Below are 20,599 nucleotides of genomic sequence, written 5' to 3'. Positions count from 1 at the left end.
AGGCTTGACGATACAGTAAGGGAACTGGTTTCCCTCATTAGAGACCAATCTAATGCGGTGGGCGGGTCGAATTCCACCACATCTAGCTCTCAAACAGGAAATGATGGCTATCGTGCAGGTATGCCCTGGGATGTCCTGGGAGGGTGGGTCGAATGCCCATCCTGCCTCAGCACCCACTTTTCTCCATGGTTCACAGGCTCCCTCCTTGTCTCAAACACCAGTCGGCCCTCAGCGGCTTGCCATGAACCTTGGCTCAACGATTTTCACCAGTCAATTGTTGACACCGTTCCATGCCAATTCAGCTCAGGCCGTCCTCATTTCAAGTGCTGTCCCCCCTGTTCCAGGCTACATCGTTTCAAAAATATTTGCAAGGGATTTTGTGAATTTTATCTTATTAAGACCTTCCAATTTAAAGAAACTCCCGCCATCCGAACCTACACAAGGTCAGCTTAGACGCCTGATGCGGGTGGATTTGCTTCCCATTTACTCTTTCCAAGACTGGGCAGATGCCTGGGCTGTTTATACAGGGGTTTTTCTGTCTAAGTACCCCGACCAAGCCAAGGAGATGTTGGCGCATTTCCTGCTCATCTCCTCAGCAGCACGGGATTTCAAAGGTTTTGGCTGGCGAGACTTTTATGCTGCCTTTAGAAAATTTTTGCTGCCAAAAACCCTCAGGCGCAGTGGGGTGACATCCTCCCCACATTGTGGATCACAACTATGTTGCCGACAGGTGTCGCTAGCCAACAAAAGGCCACCAAGCCCGCATGCCACTTTTGGAATCGCGGCAACTGCTCGTTACCTAGTTGTAAATACAACCATGTTTGTTTTAAGTGTGGAGGGGGACATAGGCTTCGTTTTTGTCCCTCTTCTACACAAGAGTTTTCCTCTACAAAGCCAGCTCTGGCCGTGAAACAAAGGTTACCCTCACCGCCACCCAGGAAAAGGTCCAGAAAATGACTCTCACTTGACTCTGGTGTAGCTGTAAATAATCAGTTAATCGGTCTTAATAGTGTAACTTGTATTAATATCCCCATATGGGAGGTTTTTAGCTCAAATATTGTCCACCCTGACTCTGTTTGGTCCTGTGACGGTCTCAATTTCGGTTTTTTACTGGGCATAAATGAGGGTTCTTTAAAATCAGCATCATGGAATTGTGTTACTGCCTACCAGCAACCAACTATTGTCTCTGGGTACTCAGTGGAGGAGCTTCGTTTTAAGTCTATTGCAGGTCTATTACTAAGCCCTCCAATTTCTGGGCTTCATCTCAACCGACTTGGGGTTATTCCAAAATCCACCCCGGTGAAGATTTGTCTTTCCCCCCTGGGAGTAGTGTCAATGACCTACACTGGAATATCAGAAGCTATTGCAACTATTGTTAAAATGGGCCGGGGTGCTTTGCTAGCAAAATTTGATATTTCTAGGGCATATCGTCTTTTACCCGTGCACCCAGACCACCGTCACTATTTGGGTATGTTTTAGAAAACAGATCAAACAGAAGGTCCCTCTACCTCTCTTACCTATTTGGGTTTTCTGTTCGATACAGTTAAGATGGAATTGCAATTACCTCCCTCTAAGCTTGAAAATGTGCGCTCCGCTCTCTCCCTCTGGTCAAACCGTAAGCGTGGGCCGAAGCGTTGCTTTCTTTAGTGGATCTCTTGCAACACGCCTGTCAAGCTATTCTCCATTGTCGCCCCTTCTTACGTCGGCTAATAGACCGCACCTATTCGGTTAAGGAACTACAACACTTTGTGCGTTTGTCCCTATGGGAATGCGATGATGTCAATTTTTGTTTCTCCCTGTTGCAAGATTGGAACGGCAAATGCCTGTTTTTGCTGTCTGCGCAGGACCCGACCCCCACCATTCCCATTTCCTCGTATGCTGCTGGGGGTTAGGCTTTGCAGCAATTTTTAAGGGTGCATGGTTTGCAGGTCCATGGCCCCCTTCCCCCTCTTCCCTTAACATTGCAACTAAGGAGTTAATTCCCATCGTGTTGGCTGCTTATGTATGGGGTTCCCAATGGTCGCGTAAGAGAATCTTATTCAAGTGTGATAATATGGCAGTGGTTGACACTTTGCGTAAGGGTGCTTGCAGGGATAGGCATTTGGCTTACCTTCTCCGCAAACTTACTCTTCTAGCTATTAGACATTCGTTTTCCTTTATTGCGAGTCTTATTCTCGCTTTAATCTGCAGGTCTTCAAGGCAGCTATTCCAGATGCGGATTCCAAACCTACCGTAATTTCTCAAACATTCTTTCTTCGCCTTTTGTTCCCTCCTTGGACGCACAGTGGAAAGCATTAGTGGAAAATTCCTTAGCTCCCTCAACTAGGAGAACTAAATGCCTCGGCGGAATCCTTATTTATGCGTATTTGTATCACAAATGGATGGTTAGCGAATAATGGTACTCCGTTCCCAGCATCTGAATTAACATTGTTACGTTTCATCAGGGAAATTCAGGATCGACAAGCTTCAACTGTCAAAGTTTACCTTGCTGCCGTTCGGTCTCTACATATCATGCTGGGCCACCAAGATCCCTTCATCAATTGCCCCAGGATCCCATTAGCTGACAGGGGTCTTCAACATGCTCAAGCATCATCTGCCCAACGTTCTAAGCTCCCGATCACTGCTCGCATCCTGCATACCCAGAGACTTCAGTTGGATTTGTCCCTGTACAATGATGTTATGATCTTGGCTGCTTTTTGTACCGCATTTTTTGGCTTCTTGAGAGCTCCAGAATTTACAATTCCTCCAGCTGGCTTCAATGAGAAGTTTCATTTGTCATCTTCGTCCGTGTCAATTGATCGTTTTCCTATTCCAAACACAGTATTCCTGTTCCTAAAATTCTCTAAAACTGACCAGCTCGGCAAAGGATGTTATGTTATCCTAGCAAGATCTGACTCTCCCCTTTGCCCTGTAGCAGCACTGATGTCATACTTGCGTCTAAGGGGCTCTGCGCCAGGCCCCCTATTTCGCTTTGCTGATTCGTCCCCGTTAACTAAATGTCGCCTATTTAACAGACTACGTAATCTTCTCCAGTCAATTGGCTGGAAAGGAAATTACACCTTGCATAGCTTTAGAGTAGATGCAGCTACTACTGCAGCCTCATTAGGATTCCCAGATCACTTAATTAAAGCATTGGGCCGATGGTCCAGTGATGCCTACAGAGTTTATATTAAATTACTAGTATCACGCCTGCGTCAGGCATGTGTTTCTCTAGCAATTTGTCAATCGTTTGTTTAAGGACTCTGTAGTCCCTTTTACCTCGTGTGTATTTGCATCGTTTTTGTTTATGACTTCTAGCCATATAACCTCTCATTGTCGTTGTTAAAAAAAAGAAACCGTTTTGTTTTTTTGCCCTATTCACCTGGTTTACCCAGAGATATGTATTCGTATCTAGTTTTTTTGTTCTTGTTCGTTGAATATATTTTTATAACTGGCATGATTTTTCATTTTTCTGTTTCACTGGTGCCGATTATTGATGTTAGCAGTTGTAAAGTAGTTTACCAGGGTCTGGACAATTTTGGGCAAGTGAATTAATATGGTATGCCCATCGACATGGTAAACAAAAGTTATCTATTGTGCCGCCAACTTGCTTGGTAAATGCAAAGTAATTTGCTGTGTTCATGCACAGTCGTAATGTATCTGGTATACATCGAGTAGCTTGCTCTATAAACTTACTCTATAAATGTAATGTAGCTTGCCAGGGCTATGCTAACTGGGTAAATGCAAATATCCTGTTGTATACATGTTCACATGATTGATTCAAAATATCTAGCATTGACGTGACAAATAGCCACTTAATTGCAGGTGATTTGCTGCATTTAGGCAAATCCACATGGTAAATGCAAGCATTTAGCTGTGGCTTTGCAAGCCCACATACTATTTGCAAGGATTGCCCCTTTGGTTCTGCCAATTGACAATCTTGGTAACTGCAAGTGACCTGCTGTGGTTACACAAATTCACATTAATTATGCAAATCCTTGGCTTTAATCAGGCAAAATTGGTTAACAAATGCAGGTGATTGGCTTCGGTAATGCAAATTCACAAGCCATATGCAAAGTAGGTTTGCTGTGTTATGTAACCTTGTCCAATGAATGGGAGTAATCTTGCTTTGCTTTTTCAATTCACATATCTAACTAGAAACAGCTCTTGCTAGTACTGCCCGCAAACAATTAGTTCTTTGATAATGGTTGTTTTTGAAGATTTAGGTCAGGACATTCGAAGAAGACACCATCTTGGGTTTTTGCGATTTTATAAAAAGAGCTGCTCTAGTCGATGCTAAAATTTTCTTTTTATGAAGAATTTTTGGTGTTCAGTTTCCTAAGTTCAACGCCCTTTTGAAAATCACGAAGTTTTTTGTTGGAGGGTTTGACATTCATTTTTTCGTTTTCGTGGAGTAAACAAAGATGTATGAAAATAGACACGTTATAGAACGGGTACAGCTAAAATCGAGCATAATAACCATGAGCGCCTAGTTCAATTAATGAGATCGCTTTCTTAGTACTTATAACGGTCAAGATTTCTACCAATCAGGGTCGAGCCAGAGCTCAAACACAAAGGATTCGTACAGCGGTGTACAGGCGATAATCATTACAATCATAACTTTTGCTCGTACTGTCTCGAGTTTTTGGGAGAAAGGGTGGCATTCAATTGGTTTTGATTTCCAAAACTTCGAATCAAAATTCCATCCATTGCGGAGAACCGAGCTGTGATGCAGCACCGTTTTAGTGCCAAAAAAATCGAAGGCCTTTAGCAGAGCCTTGGCAGAGCAACGCTCCGGAGATAATTGCCTTCCGCACAAAGAGGTGGCTGTTAACGACCTCCTCGACAAAGCCGAACACGCTTAACGACCTCTCGAAATCTTTTCACTCGAGAGGGCAATTAGGTCCCCAAGCAAGGCAACTTCCGACGAAAAAAAGGATTTTACAGCCGGAAAGAGACTCTTAGCAAGCGGTGACGGCCTTTTGCACGCTTTTGGCTCACAAGGCATTGGATATCACTTGATTGATTAGCGAGCAATTGTTTTACAGTGCAATTGATTGATTGTTGGCATAGCAGCAGCAAAATTGTTTGACAATAAAATTGATTGACAGTTGTCATGGCAGCAGAAAAGTGACAAAATCTGCTGACAATGTGCTGACAACATGTACTGAAGCTTCCATATGCTACTTATACGCGGGGAATGACGGGCCATTCTCGAAGAAAACTTGCGAAACCCGAACCTCTTTTTATCTAAAAATAGTCCCCTGCCCGTTTAAACTACCTTCCCCGACTATTTTAGTTCTCAGAGCATGAATCCAATTATTTCTTCACGTGAGTAGTTAGTAAAAAGTCTCGAAATTCTCTCCCCGAGGGTGACATGACGTCAGAATTTGTCGGCCCCTTTGAAAAAAATGATGGTAGAGATTTCATTTTGACCCTGAGTTTTCATTATCGCCAATTAAGCGGATTAAAAATGACAGATAGCATCAAAATATTTTCAGCAATTAAGCCTTTTACACGATCGCTGTCATTCATCGCGGTCCAATATCGAAAAAAAATTAAGGAAAAACGATCGTGTAAACCCGCCTTTATACCGGTGCGAATTTATCAACGCTAACTTTGTTTCTACGATTAACCCACTTCTATCGATGCCTATTCTTACGCATTTTCCAATTCCTTTACAATTAGAAAAGCGATTACTGCTTCTGCACAATGCAGCCTTCATCTTAGTCAAATGTATATGCGGAGAAGGCGTTTTTCGAAAAATTTTCCCCAGAAGGGATAAAAGAAAGGCAACATATATTTCACAGCCAAAACGCTACGAGTAAGTGACAATGACGCAAAATTTATAATCGATAAAAGGCATCTTAAATGGACTAAACAAAAGGCATTTAGTTGACTAGCAATTAAATGCCTATTGTATTCCAGCCTTAAGACATTGAAGCGTCCATTTTGTTGCGTCAATTAAAGACATTGTAGCGTTCATTAAAATTGCCATTGAAGCGGCCATTTTGTCCCTATGGTTTCAACCCTATTTCTATACAAAGCTGTAACCCGATTCTATCGTGCGTGGATAACTATTTCTATACAAAGCTTTACCCGATTTGATCGTGCGTGGCAGGTATTGCTTCATCTGGGTTGAGGCGGATTCATGTTTTTCTGACTTACCTGATTTTATTAGAAATTGGAGAGTTCAAAATCGGTTCTAAATCCAATCTGAGATCGGGTAAGTGTTTTTTTTTAGTTTTGGCATATTGTTCCGATCTTTACAAGCATAACTCAAAGTTAGCAAAACCTAGAACAAATGGCAACAGTTTTTTTTCACGAAATTTATACCTCAAGCAATGCTCTATAGTAAAGCTATCAAAAGTCTTGATCATATACAATAATAGCCTCTATAAAAAGAGATTTTTCTCTTGCCATAGTTGACTCGCTTGAAAGCAAAATAGTATTGACTACGTGCATCCTCCAGGCACGTTTGCTATATTTGTCGCTGATCACTTTAATGAGCAATATTGCTGATTAGGCTCGTCTACACGATCATAGATTTATTCTTAACACCCTAATACGTTTGAAATGGAATGTTTAGGCTTATTGAAGGCTCAGTCCACACATTGCAACATTGTTGACCATTTGTATAAAGTTGTTTAGAGTTAATTACTTTTGGCGCTCGATTATTGAAGCTAAGAGCCTGGGTGCACTAGTTTCTGACATAAAACTCGTTACCTTTGTCAAAGTGGAAAATCATTACTACTTTTGCAAGGTTCTAGGCGAACTGAACAATATTTCAGATTTGAGGGATTAGTGAACTTGTTTTAGTGGCAATTTTGGTGTGCACACTGCGAAATCAGCATTTGTTTAAAGCCCTGTCAACAGTACACAAACTAACCGAGGTTCGTCCCGGGTAAAATTCAACCTAGGGTGAACCCTGTTTTGTCCACACTTGATTTTCATGTTTTGTAATGTGGACACAACGTCGGGGCGAACCCTGGTTAGTCAATGCTACGCATGCGTAGTTAAATTATAACAACAAAACAAGGACAACAAAACAAGTAATCTACAAACACGATCAAGATGGAAGTTGCCGAAGTCGCAGTTTATTGTGTTTTGTCTAAAATGTTTTTCCTTGCAATGCAGATTATTCAGAATAAATATTCAATGGCACGGCAATCAAGATTAAACAAAATATTGGCTGCATGTCGCAAACGGATTCGACAGTATAAGAGGAGGAGGAAAAAATGTGTAACATGTCTTAAACAAAGTATCACTTTAGAGTGCATTCAGCCAGTAGACGTGGAAAAAAAATATTGGTGTAAAACCCGAAGTTAAAACTGGTGGGACTCAATTTTCTTACATCGTTTTGAGGCATATGATTGGCATGCGTTACAAAAACTAACTCAGGTTCACCTCAGGCTGGTGTCCACACTAGAAATTGATAACACTAACCTGGGTTCAACCAGGGCGACCCAGGTTAGTTCTGTCCACACTGCAAAATCTATTCTGGGTTTAAGAAAACCTGGGGCGAGCCTGGGATAGTTTGTTTAGTGTGGACAGGGCTTTGCTAGCAAGCTTAATCCCTTTTGTCTATGGACAATAGGGATTATGTTTGTTCAGAAGTTTTTCTTTAAACTTCGTTCAGTTGTCAAGTGTGCCACAACTGTATCCGTAGCTTTACGTAAGATCTCCAGCAAAGAACAGTCGAATTGCAAAAAAAGAAGAAAGGTAAATGTGTTAAAAAAATGATTTCAGAAAATTGAACCTGGAGGTTTTACGGGTGATTACGTTTAAAATCCAATGTTGTTGTTCGAATATAGACAGTCAGCAAAAGGTTTGAAAAATCCGTAAACACTTGAATGTACATGTTTATCGCCAGAATTTTGGTCTTTTCATTCAATGAGAAAACATAATTATGTTGTTTCAAGCAATTTGCAGCATCTTTTTTCCCTGACCAACAATTTGAGACACCTTATATTGATTGAGTTCCGATGCAATATTATTGTTATTATTATTATTATTGTAACATTATTTACAGTTGGTTAAAATACTGTAAGTTCTAACTTGAACTAATTAAGACCAACTATTTACATAAAGAGAAATTCTATTTACCATAAATACAATAAATATATGCTTCTGATGAGATTCCCACGAACCTTTTATCTAGATATTTTACATGAGCAACTATCACCTTTCCACTCTTTAATTTATCTCTTAAAGCTAGCACTGGCTGTCAGGTTTTTTATTGAGTCAGATAAAGTGTTCCAAAGGATGGCACCCCTGAAGGATAGTGAATCATTTCCATTTGAAATTGTGTTTGTGCTCGGTAACTGTAGAAAATTTTTAGTCCTTAGGTTATAGACTACTTGCAAAAATCTTTTGCCCGGTAGATTTGCCGCATAAAAGATGGTTTTTCCGAATTGAGGCATTTATATCTTTCCAGCATCGATTTTTGCAAATTTTTTGTGGGAATAGTTTTTTCGCTACCCCTTGCTAAAAGTTCAGCAAAGGGGGCTGCGAATTCCCCCCACATAATTCTCAGTGCCCTTTTGTAAACTCTGTTCATTGCTGTATTGGCATCTTTCTCACAGATCATCCAGATTAAAGGACAATAATTGATGTTTGATATGATATATGTATTGTAAAGAATATGTCTCTTGTCCTGATTTAAATATTTTGCTACTCGCGAAAATGCGCTGGTCATGTTGTTTGCTTTCGTGCAAAGTGCGTTTACATGGTCGACAAATTTTAGCCTAGAGTCTATAGTAATACCTAAGAGTTTGACTGTGCTAGTTGCAGGTATGGATTGTTTATCAATTTCAAACACGTACTCCTGTTCTGGCTTCAGACCAAGATACATGACTTGAGATTTGGAAGGATTGGCAACCATTCCATTGTCCCGAAACCAACACAGCGCATTATGGGTATCATCCCTAAGATAAGATACAGCCTGTTTTAGGGTTTGACTGCATGCATATATAGTATTGTCATCTGAAAAATTACAGTATTCTGACTTAGTAATGACATATGTGAAATCGTTCATGAAAAATTTAAACAGAAATGCACCTAAAACTAACAATGCATGTTGTGTACTGTAGCCGTCACGGAAGCCATACACGAAACACAAAGCCACACAGTTTCATTTGTTTGACCATCTTGCGTTCAAAGACTTTGAAAGGGACGGAAGGTCACTTGTTGGCCTAAAGATAAGCTTCAATGTAGAATCGTTCGCTTTGAAGATAGGTGATACATCAGCCAGTTCTTGTTGGTCAGGAAATTCGCTATAATTTAAAATGTAATTTATATTATATAAAATCGATAATATATAAATATAAAATCGCTATATTCGAAAATATTATTAATATACAATGTAGTTTGATCAATACACAAATCTGAGAGTAATATCAAATGTCCGTAGAAATTTCCCCACTAGATTTTTTAAACTACTAAGCTGGTTGATTTCATTCCAAACATCAAAAGGTGCAACAAAATCAAATTCAAATTCGTCAATAATACCAACATTCTCCTTAAGTCTGATAATACTAGGGTGGCTCCTGTATTTCTGAATCGAATACAGCACATGATCATTTGACGAATTGATTTCAACGTCAGACTCTGGCTGTGATGTGATTGGTAGTGTGTCGGTTATGTTTACAAAATAAGAATTGAAAATTTCACAAATCTTCTTGTCGTCATTTATTATGTTGTCGTTTTCTATGAGAACTGTCTGTTGGGTAGTTGGCTGAGCATCCTTGTAAGGATACACGGAAGGTCCTGCGTCCTTAGTTTCCAACACTTACGACAATTGTAAATATTAAGTCCAGCTATAATGACTAAAAGATTGCCAGAAGACGATGATAATAAAACAAACAGTTACATTTTAGACTGTGATGATTTGTGAATGAATAAATGAAATACAGCGTTTCGTTGTGATAATGCGTTCGTTCGCGATGATTTCAGGCGACAACTCTCTTTAACAACTTTAAAGATAACACCTTATACAGAAAAAATAAGAAGGCCCTTACGTAGGCGCTTGTACATAGGGTGACCAACTAAACAAATTCAACACACTCCCCCCGATTGACGAAGTCAATCTTGGAATAATCTATTTACAAAAAAATGTACGTTAGTTGTTATTTAAATAATGTTTGCTATGTGTTCTCGAATGTCTTCATCCCGTACCATAGTAATCGATGGTTCATGTTCTTTTTGACCATTAAGGTGTTCAATTTCAGTTGAGTTTTCTTCGTTAGCATTAACTTCAAGTGGGTATAAACGTTGTATCGGTCTTTTGATATAGATGACTCGTCGCGACTTATCTAAGGTTTTGATTTCTGCAGCTCTAACTAGTCCGTCTCTTCCAGTTAGAAGTTTAACGACTTTTCCCATCGCCCATGTATGTTTGGGAACCTTATCTCTGAAAATGTGTACGATGTCTCCGACTTGTATTACGCGTTTCGGGTTTTTCAAACAACGATGTCGTTCGTGTAACGATGGAATATATTCCTTTTTGAACCTTTGGCGAAAATGTTCAATGATTAATTCTAAATAACGAGCGCGTTTTGTTAATGAAGTTTTATCCGAGGACAACGATAGTGATTCCGACTGATCGAGGATTCGTCTTCCGATGACAAGACACGACGGCGTTAATGGTGGTTCCGATATCTCTTCACCAACGTATGTTAAGGGGATTCCTTCAGTTTCGATCAATGCTGTTTCCAGTTCTTCGTACGAAAGCTTTGCGTTTCCCAGCGTTTTTCTGAGACATTTTTTCGTTAATTTTACGCATATCTCCCACCAGCCACCCCACCAGCTGGCAGTAGGAACGTTGAATTTCCATCGAATGTTCATATTTTGCGCATACATTTGAACGTTTTTATCCAGAAATGTTTTTCCATTGTCTGAAACGATAAGTTTACTTAGTCCTCTCCGAGCTGTAAAACGTTTAAGCGCGCGAATGAATGTTTCTGCGAAAAGATCTGGAACTAACTCAAGGTGTATTGCTCGCGTATTTGCACAACTGAATAATGCAATGTAGCATTTATTCATACGATCAGTTTTGGTGTAGATATCCTTTACATATAAAGGACCTGCAAAATCGACTGCAACGTTGGTAAATGCTGCATCTTCTGATACGCGATATGCAGGTAACGGTGGCGCATTTGGTGTTTCGTATGGTTTTCCACGTATAGCTTTACATCTGGAACATTTCGCAATTAAGGATTTTACAATCTGACGACCTTTCGTAATCCAGTAATTGGATCGTACTTGCGCGAGTGTTTCATTGACTCCATTGTGTTTGACTGTTAAATGGCTATGCCAGATAACCAATTTTGTAAAATGATGCTGACGTGGCAATAATACGGGGTGTTTACTGTTATACGAAATCGATGCATTTTGAAGTCTACCCCCTACTCTGATTATTCCTTCTTTGTCGACAAAACATCCGAGGTTATTTCTAATTTCTTTATCATTTCCAGATAGATCAAAGACCTTTTGCACTTCTAAGTGCCACATGATTTTCGCTTCGTTGACTTTGGACAAAAAGTCGTCACTTATGTCTGTTTGTAAATTTTTAACCTTTCCTTTTAAAATTGCCACGAATTTCAATACGAGCGCAGTTACCCGTATTAAGCGAATGAAGCTACTGTAATTTACGCATGGAATGATTTTGTTCAGATTTAGCTGATCGTTATTTTCAGTTACGACAACGTTTGTATTAATTTCGATTTGCTGCGAGGGCGCGATTTCATTTACAGGCCAAAATTCCGAGTCGTTTTCCAAAAACTGTGGCCCGTTCCACCAAAACTCGTTTGATTGCATTTTAGAACAATCAATGCCTCTTGAAGCGATATCAGCTGGATTGTTAGACGTTGGACAATATCGCCAATTTTTCTTTTCGGTTAAATCGCAAATTTCATGCACTCGATTTCTTACAAATACTTGTTTGTGTTCTTTGTTACCTAAAACCCAGTGAAGGACAACCTGTGAATCTGTCCAACAAAAGATTGATTCTAAGTTAATTGTGCTAATCAAGGCATTGTGGACTGACTTTATAAGACGCGAAAGTGTTACTGCGGCCATTAGTTCAAGTCGCGGTATTGTTTCACCTTTCATAGGTGCTACTTTGGTTTTCGCACAAATTAATCGGCTTATTACTAGTTTAGATGATGATTCGACGCGAAGGTATACACAAGCCCCATATGCATATTGACTTGCATCAGAAAAGCCGTGTAGTTGAATCGAAATAGCGTCATTACTGATAATATCTCCCATTAGGCTTCGTGGAAATTCAATTAGTGTTGTGTTTGCAATGTTGTTTACGATTTTGAGCCAATTATTGCAAATGTCGTCAGGGAGTTTTTCATCCCAGGCTGTTTTCAATTTGCACAATTGCTGAAATATCATTTTAAGCGGAAGAATTACCGGCGAAAGTACTCCGAGCGGATCAAAGAACCGCGCGGTAGTTCTTAAAATATTGCGCTTGGTTACTTCAACATTACTGCTAGCGGCTTCGATAAACTCCGAAAAGTCAAACACAAATTTGTCGTTATTTCTGTTCCAAGGCATTCCTAGGATTTTAGATTCGGTACCATTGCATACTGTATTAGAGATCGATTTTGTGAAGGTTTCATCATCGTCGAAAATGACATTACTTTCCTTCGAATTTGCGGTTTTACTATGCATATTTTCAGCTAGTTCAATGCGTTCAATAAGCGAATCACTGTTAGAGGCCCATTTCCTCATATTAAACCCTCCAGAAGCAAAACAAAGTTTGAGTTTACGATAAAGTTCGAAACTTTCCTCCTCAGTATCTAATGAAAACGCAAAATCGTCGATATATAGAGATTTTTCGACGGTTTGCACAAATTCGTTATCTGACTGTCGATAGTTTTCAAGGTGGTGACGTACAGTAGCATTAAGAACATACGGCGAACTCGTAAGTCCAAAAACTAAACGTGAAAACCTCAATGTTGCAAGCTCAGGATCTTTTTCAAAAACGTTATCGTACCACAAGAATCGGAGAAAATTCCTGTCGTTTTCTTGTATAATGATATTCAGAAATGCCTTTTCTAAGTCACCAATTAACGCTATTCGTTTAGCTCTGAGTCTCAAAAGTACATCAAAAATGAGAGGTACCAGATTTGGGCCTGGTTCTAAGCAATCGTTTAAACTTACTTCGCCGTTTTGTTTAGAGCTTGCGTCGTAAACGACTCGAAGTTTTGTAGTTTGCCGCTCTTCTCGAACTACTTCCCTGTGAGGATTATAATACACAGATCCAACAGGAGCCGAGCATAACTCCGTATCCTCTACCTTTTCTACAACACCGGAATTTAGTTGTTCAGAAATTACTTCGTTGTATTGATGCAAAACATCGGGTTTTGAATTTAAGCGTTTTAACAGGCTTTCGAGACGTTTACGTGCTACTTGATAATTGTCTGCAATTACAGGATGATCTTCCTTGAATGGGAGCGAAATCTCATACTTTCCGAGTTTTTGATTAAAATGAATTTTTCCCTCTAATGGATTTTCGCTACAAGTTAGTTCTTGCTCATTAGACTTGATACCCATAGATTCGATATCCCAGAATTTGTGAAGTTCGTTTATCAAATGTTTATCGCTATCAACGACAATATTGTCAGTTTTAAGGACATGTGAAATGATAATGTTCGATGAGTGTTCATTTGTTGACGGTATTTCTACGGGACCGTTAAGTACATACCCGAATCTGGTAAGTGTAGCTACGGGGCCATAACCATGCTCCCCCCGTACTACGTGATCTAACATGAACTGCCAAATGTAGTCCGCCCCAATCAATATGTCAACTTCAAATTCATCCATGCCGCTACCTTTATCAGCTAAAGGCAAATCTTTTATGTGGGGATATTTCAGTTTGGCTACGTCTATGGCTTGATTAGCAACCGGGCTACAAATATTGTCTACCACAAAAGCATTAATAAACACAGTTAGGTTATCTGCTCCTTCGATAGCAATTTGGATTGAATCACACGTTTTTAATGTCCCACTAACGTTACCGAATTCTTTAATGATTACCTTTTCTGTGCTTATGGTGGGCAACTGTAACTTATCCCTTAGCCTGCGTGAAATATACGATTTCTGGGAGCAAGAGTCTAAAATAAGTCTTACAACGCATTCTTCTGTGTTACTGTCTACTCTTCTTACTTTAGCTCTTGCAGTTTGTAATAAGACAGCGGTATTTGTGGTGTTATTGCGAGACGCTAGCAAAGTACTTACCGATGGTTGTGTGGGCGGTGACTGAGGCGCGGCGACGGTTTCCTTGTACGCTGTTTCTCTTGCTTTTGCAAAACTTGCGGACCTATCAGCTTTTGAGCCACAAATTGCAACATGGTGCTTTCCTTGGCATTTGAAACATCTAGTATTGCTTCTGCAAAATCTGCTAACATGTCCACCACGTAAACAAACAAAGCATCTCCGTTTCTCGCGTAATGTCTGCTTCCGCGCGTCAGGATTCGAAACCGTTGTGCAGCTCGAAGAAAAATGTTTCTGCCCGCAAAATAAACAAGATGGTATTCCATCGTTTGCACTCCTTTCTCGTTTCTGGTTGTTGATTAGCAGTGTAGCTGCTGTGGATTGCTGAAAGGATGGTTTTGATCCAACTGTTTTTGTATTGGTAGCACTACCAATAGGTGCATAAGCGCACTTTTCTCGAAGTGAAATTTCTTCACCGAACGCTAATAATAGTCCTTCTAAATCCCATTCATCCGATAGTTTCCTCGAGATAAGAAGTCTTAACTCTACCGGTATTTTTGACATTATGATAGGCGTCAAGATAGTTCCGTAGCTTTCTGCAGATACACCAATTCCATTTAAGCTGCGAACAGTGCTTTCAACTTTGTCGTACATTTGACGCAATTTCTTTAAATCCGCTCCGTTTTCAGTCCTTTGTAAATCCATTAAGGCTTCAATATGTTTTGAAATAATTATTTGACGATTTCCATATCGTTTTCGCAATAAGTCTAGAGCTATTTGATAATTTTCACTTGTGAGTGGAAGACCTGATATCGTTTTAGCGGCTTCGCCAAGCAGCGATTTCTGTAAATATTTGAATTTGTCGATAGGAGCCAAGCCTTGAGATTTATCAATTGTTGAGGAAAAACTATCCCAAAATGATGGCCATTCTGTCGGGTCTCCATTAAACACCGTTAAAGGTAATTTTGGTAGCTTCACTTTTCCTGCTGTGGCAAAACCTTGTGATTCGAAGCTGCGATTAAGTTCATGTTGCGGGGCGATCGTGTCCTTTTTGCTAACTAGATCTATTTGACATATTATATCTTCCGTTTCTTCTTCCAAATCGCTACGATCTACTATTTCTTTCTCGATATCGACTTCTTCCAAAAGATCCTCAATTTCTGTATCTAGTGTCGTGATAATCAATCGTTTTCGTTCCAGTGTGTTTTTGATTGATTCGAGTTTCGATTGTTGTTCCGGTGGAAGATTTTGACCGCGCGGAGGCAACAGCTCTCGGGCCTTCGCGACATTTTTGCGAACAACCAGGCGATGACCGTTTCGTGCCTGAATTTTCTTCTTTAATGTTTCTTTTTCAGACATTACAGCTCCCGAGTCACGGCACCAAAATGTTGGGTAGTTGGCTGAGCATCCTTGTAAGGATACACGGAAGGTCCTGCGTCCTTAGTTTCCAACACTTACGACAATTGTAAATATTAAGTCCAGCTATAATGACTAAAAGATTGCCAGAAGACGATGATAATAAAACAAACAGTTACATTTTAGACTGTGATGATTTGTGAATGAATAAATGAAATACAGCGTTTCGTTAGGATAATGCGTTCGTTCGCGATGATTTCAGGCGACAACTCTCTTTAACAACTTTAAAGATAACACCTTATACAGAAAAAATAAGAAGGCCCTTACGTAGGCGCTTGTACATAGGGTGACCAACTAAACAAATTCAACACTGTCTTTCTTACTTTCCGACTCAGCCTGTGCAATACTTTTGCTCACTGAGTGTAGATATTATAAGTAAATTTGCTTCATGTGCCATTTTCCTCGGTATTTTTGAACGCTTTTTTCTGTTTAATTCGAATATGAATATGAATACGAATATGAGCGTCTCCAAATGCAAGTCACCTTTGGCGACGTTTACCAATGCCCAAGAAGTTTTGATCCGTGATCCATAGTGACAACATCACTGGAATAGAAGGAAGAAGTGATGTCTTTAGCACTAGTTTAGAAACTTGGTGTTCGCGGAATATGTATTTATATAAAGTATTTGTGCAAAAGTTTAGTTTTTTGAAACATTCTTCTTTCTACTATTGGCCTTGACAAGCTGTGTTATATGTTTCTGTTAACGATAGAACCAGACTTGAGCAAGAGGGGCGCGAAAAGATGACATTATAACAAAATTGCTTTTTTTGAATTTTCAATTTTGAACTAATGAACTATTGTATTATTGCACAGGCAGAAACAACACGTTAAAAGGTCTCTAAATGTAGAAACATGTTAAATCTGTTGCATATTTTATGCGATAAGGCCATTTGAACTTTGATATTAGAAAACTGTTGAATTGGCTTGTTTCAAAGATTTCAAAGCTGATGCAGGTCCCTTTTTTCATAGCTTCGACGAATGTTGCAAAAAGAAATAATGTAATCAATCTGTCTACATCAGTGTAACTTCTTCAAAAAGAACAAGCGACACTACCAAAAGCATTAGCTCAGCTCTATCATTCGTAAGAATGTAGAAGATGAAAAATATTTTGCCTTTAAAGCATTAAAATCAGAACAACATACGATGCAAATTAAAGGCTATTACTCAATAATGCTAATACAAAAATCCTTTTCCTGTCAACTAGGACATTACTATATACAGAAACAAAAATATCGTGTCTTCTTTATCCTTTATTCTTTTTCGCTAAAAGTCTATATTCTTAATATCAATTTTGATATTTATTTTCTTGCAGTTCACTGGTCCTAATAATCAATGTACTAAAGGCTTTTATAAAACCATAAATTTTAGATTGATACAGAAAACTCTTATCCCAAACACCTGAAGGACCCAAGCAGATACCTAGTGTTTACATTAAGTGTGCAATAGGCAATTCTCAGTGTCCTTACAAATGCTATGAACTTCCACTTCGTCTAATCCACTAGACGGATTGTCTTGTATTAGTAAAAGGAAACTAATTCCTACTTCATAGGCATACCATTAAATTGTATTGGAAAGCTGCCAAAATTATATCAAATCATATAATTATATTTTGATGATATCTACAAATATATCTTAAAATCATTCCAGCAAAATTTCACATTTTGACAAATTTTGTCTTTATTTTCTTCAACAGATGCTAACATGCAGTTGTCACACGTCGCATTGCTAATAGCAACCGTTTTCATTGCACTTGTGACCATTTTACTAAATTCAATGAAAATGCACATGAAAAATCAACCGAGCTTTAGAAGAATCTTTCCATTAAGAAACCCTTGGGATGGCGTTCCTGAGTTTGTGCTATACTTGAGATTAACCTCTAGTCCGCGTTTTGAGCAAGAGTATAAAAATTATTTGGTTCGCACTATGAAGCTTTTCTTTCCATCCGAACGAGCAAAACTTTTAGTTGTATTGGACAACGAGAAGAAAGAAGACCATTTGCTTGGGGACAAAATAAAAACAGAATGGCCATATCCACAAATATGCTACAGAGATCCAAGTTCCATCAATGCATACCGCGGATGGGGCAAGGCCAGAATGTTTTGGGACATGATGTATCCCGATAAATGTACCAATGTATCTTATGTGGGGTATGTCGATACTGATACATTTTTTAGCACCTTAGTAACACCACAGTTGTTATTTGACAATGGAAAACCAATTATTATTGCAAAAATTGGTCAAGTTCCGTACCAATGTTGGGCTAAAACAACAGAGTTGTTTCTCGGCAAAAAAGAAGTTATGCAATGCATGTCAACTTTCCCTGTTATGATAAAAACAGAGCATATGTTAAAAATGAGAGAGGTCCTTGCAAGAAATCATAGCGTGGATTTTGATTCAGTTTTTAAAAACACTCCAGGCACAATGGCTTGTCTTTGTCAGTTTAGTATCATGTGCAATTATGTTTGGTACTATCACAGAAATGAGTACTCTTGGCGCTTGCAGATGGTCCCAAATGGTGACTGGAGAGGAGAAAATTTGCTTGCTAGTCAAGTGTCGCCAGATTATTATCGGATTAACGTACCCCCAGAGATGACGATACCGATGCCGCGCTCATCAATTCACCTGAGGTACACAATAACAAATGGTCAGTCCTATGACTCAAAAGTCCCTCCAAAGGAATATATCGAAGATTTTATTAAAGAAGGACTTTGTTACTCAGCTGGATTTGATGTCTGTCCGGAAAGTTGCAGAAAATGGAACCAGGCAAAGATACATTACAATCTTTATTCATTTGAATTCTATCAATGGTTTTGGGACAAAAGGTGCAAGGAAGAGCAAGACAAGCATTACAGAAACGTCAAAGAGCTAGTTCGTTACTATGCTTCTTTAAAGATGGAAGTCTTTGGATTTTCGTCTCTAGATCAATTATGTACCATATTATAAAATATTTAGTTATTTACCATTTGACGGCGACAAATTTTGCATTTCTTCTTCTTAGTCGCTGTTGAGATCTCTTAAGTTTGCTATAAATTTATCATAGATGAAATGTGCAGTAGATGTGTATTTTGCAATGATTCAGCACAATAAAATTATAGAAACTGTAGCGGGGTTCATTTTAACGTGCAGTGGTAGCCAATTTGGGCATTGATAAATCGTAAATGTACATTGATACACAATCGTAATTTTTTTGCAGTGAAAACCATAAACAAAAGACATTTAGTAGTATTTAGTTATTAAAAGGTAAAATTGCAGCAACTACCAGTAAAGAACACATGAAGATTATAATAGGGCATCACAATAATAAAAATGAGAACATAACAGTAACAATGATCTATGAAATCTCTGTAAAATTTTATCGAATTCAGTATCTAGAAGCTAGTTTGTTTTTTTCCATCTTCTTCTTTGTGATGTTTTTTTTTGAAATTCTTTTAACTCTAGACGACTTTTGCTCGTTGAAATCTCTTGTGAAGCTAGGTTGAAAGGCGGTGTAGTTCGAGAACTTTACATATAGTTGGTTCGATAGGTGCGGTCATAAAAATTTTCAAAGACAACACCAAAATTTTCAAAAATTTTGAAAATGTGAAGCGATAAAAATTCCTTAAAATTCCTTAAAACTTCTTTCCAAATAGATTGATAATATAATGTCAATTTGTCGGAAAAGCAAGTAGATTCTAGCTCAACTTTGGAAGCAAAATTATAAAGTACATTATTGTAGAAAACCAAATTTTCAATGTGTGACAACCATTGCGAGTTCTTGGTTATATAGAATCACAAAAAACCAAACTCAACTATATTGAATTTTACGAATTAAAATTGTGTTTGGGGAGTGACATTTACTAGCAATGTAATATATATTGTTTATCAAACTTTAATATCGTCTGACTTTTCGAAGTATGTCAATTAGACGGACAAAACTGATGACGATAAAGAAATGTAAAAATAGCAATTGCACAACAATAATAATAATAACAATAATAATAATAACAATAATAATAATAATAATAATAATAATAATAATAATAATAATAATAATAATAATATCTTTATTTACAGTTGGTTTGAGCGATAGTTAATATACAAAGATATATATGTAAAACTAATTAATACCAACTATTTATATACAAAAATGAAATAGTTCAATATTAATCTACCTATTTACATATTTTACAGCTACATTTGTCTTTATTCTAGGCATATATGCCTCTTTTAAATTTGGCTTCGTTTTCCACATTTTTTATCGTATCAGGCAAGGTGTCCCAGAAAATGCTCCCCCGGAATGCCAATGAATTTATCCCAAATGATAACGTTTGGTAGGCGAAAGTTGCAGCGTATTTTTCATTGCCAAATTATAAATCAATTCTCTCTGTACGTAAAACTCTCTCATGAATGAGAGACTCTCATAATTTAATGATTTGTATATCTCTGTCATTCAAAGGTGGATTTATAATCACAAAACAGCTCGCGTACTGCACGTTTATTAGCTCGATTTATCTCCTTATTACATTGCTTTCCACATAAAATCCAAATGAGAGGATAATAGTTGAAATTTGATAACAGAAAGGAATTGTATAGTAATTTTGCCTTGCCTATATCTAGGGAGTTAGCCGCCCTAGAAAATGCTTTCCAATTTGATTCATTTTATGACATAGGGTTTTGATTTGTTGGTCAAATTTAATGCCAGCATCGATTGTGACGCATAGAAGTTTAACGCTGTCTGATGAGTATAAGGTATTTCCATTTATTTCAATAAAAATTTTTTTTAATCAGTTTTGGTTCCAAGGACCATCATCTGGAACCTAGGTTGATTAGCTACCATGCTGTTCGATTCAAACCATTTTAGAGCTTGACATAGATCTTCTTCTATGCCAACAATAATTCCATCCAAATCACTACCACAAGAGTAAATGTTAATTGTTAAACAACTCGAGAAGTTAATGTCAAATTGTCTTCAATTTAGTTTCTGGGCCCTCTTGTTTGA

General features: G+C 38.3%; 3 protein-coding genes across 4 annotated transcripts; 2 read left to right on the top strand and 1 right to left on the bottom strand.

Annotated features, from left to right (window-relative positions):
- Positions 1-2,221: 2,221 nt before the first annotated feature.
- Positions 2,222-5,900, top strand: LOC148959974 (uncharacterized). Its single transcript, XM_089109291.1, has one exon. It carries the CDS (start codon positions 2,359-2,361, stop codon positions 3,235-3,237), a length of 879 nt encoding a protein of 292 aa, XP_088965417.1. The 5' UTR covers positions 2,222-2,358; the 3' UTR covers positions 3,238-5,900.
- A 178-nt stretch (positions 5,901-6,078) lies between these two features.
- Positions 6,079-19,591, top strand: LOC148959973 (uncharacterized). 2 transcript variants are annotated; one of them, XM_089109281.1, is made up of 2 exons: positions 6,079-6,205; positions 17,315-19,591. In XM_089109281.1, the coding sequence occupies exon 2, from the start codon at positions 17,323-17,325 to the stop codon at positions 18,562-18,564; it is 1,242 nt and encodes a 413-aa protein (XP_088965407.1). In that variant the 5' UTR covers positions 6,079-6,205; positions 17,315-17,322; the 3' UTR covers positions 18,565-19,591. The 2 variants fall into 2 exon arrangements, with proteins under 2 accessions (XP_088965407.1, XP_088965408.1); XM_089109282.1 differs by having other exon boundaries at positions 6,136-7,701.
- LOC135687567 (uncharacterized) lies at positions 10,111-15,564 on the bottom strand. Its single transcript, XM_065204161.2, has one exon. It carries the CDS (start codon positions 15,562-15,564, stop codon positions 10,111-10,113), a length of 5,454 nt encoding a protein of 1,817 aa, XP_065060233.2.
- Positions 19,592-20,599: the final 1,008 nt, after the last annotated feature.

This window comes from Rhopilema esculentum, chromosome 7 (assembly GCF_057945365.1).
Source record: "Rhopilema esculentum isolate cy_ngs chromosome 7, ASM5794536v1, whole genome shotgun sequence".
Classification (NCBI taxonomy): domain Eukaryota; kingdom Metazoa; phylum Cnidaria; class Scyphozoa; order Rhizostomeae; family Rhizostomatidae; genus Rhopilema; species Rhopilema esculentum.
This window is presented reverse-complemented; position numbering and strand designations above follow the sequence as displayed.

What these genes read in the sequence shown, in the direction of transcription:
- LOC148959973 (XM_089109281.1), top strand. Translation starts at nt 17,323, where the DNA reads ATGCAGTTGTCACACGTCGCATTGCTAATAGCAACCGTTTTCATTGCA.
- LOC148959974 (XM_089109291.1), top strand. Translation starts at nt 2,359, where the DNA reads ATGCGTATTTGTATCACAAATGGATGGTTAGCGAATAATGGTACTCCG.
- LOC135687567 (XM_065204161.2), bottom strand. Translation starts at nt 15,564, where the DNA reads ATGTCTGAAAAAGAAACATTAAAGAAGAAAATTCAGGCACGAAACGGT.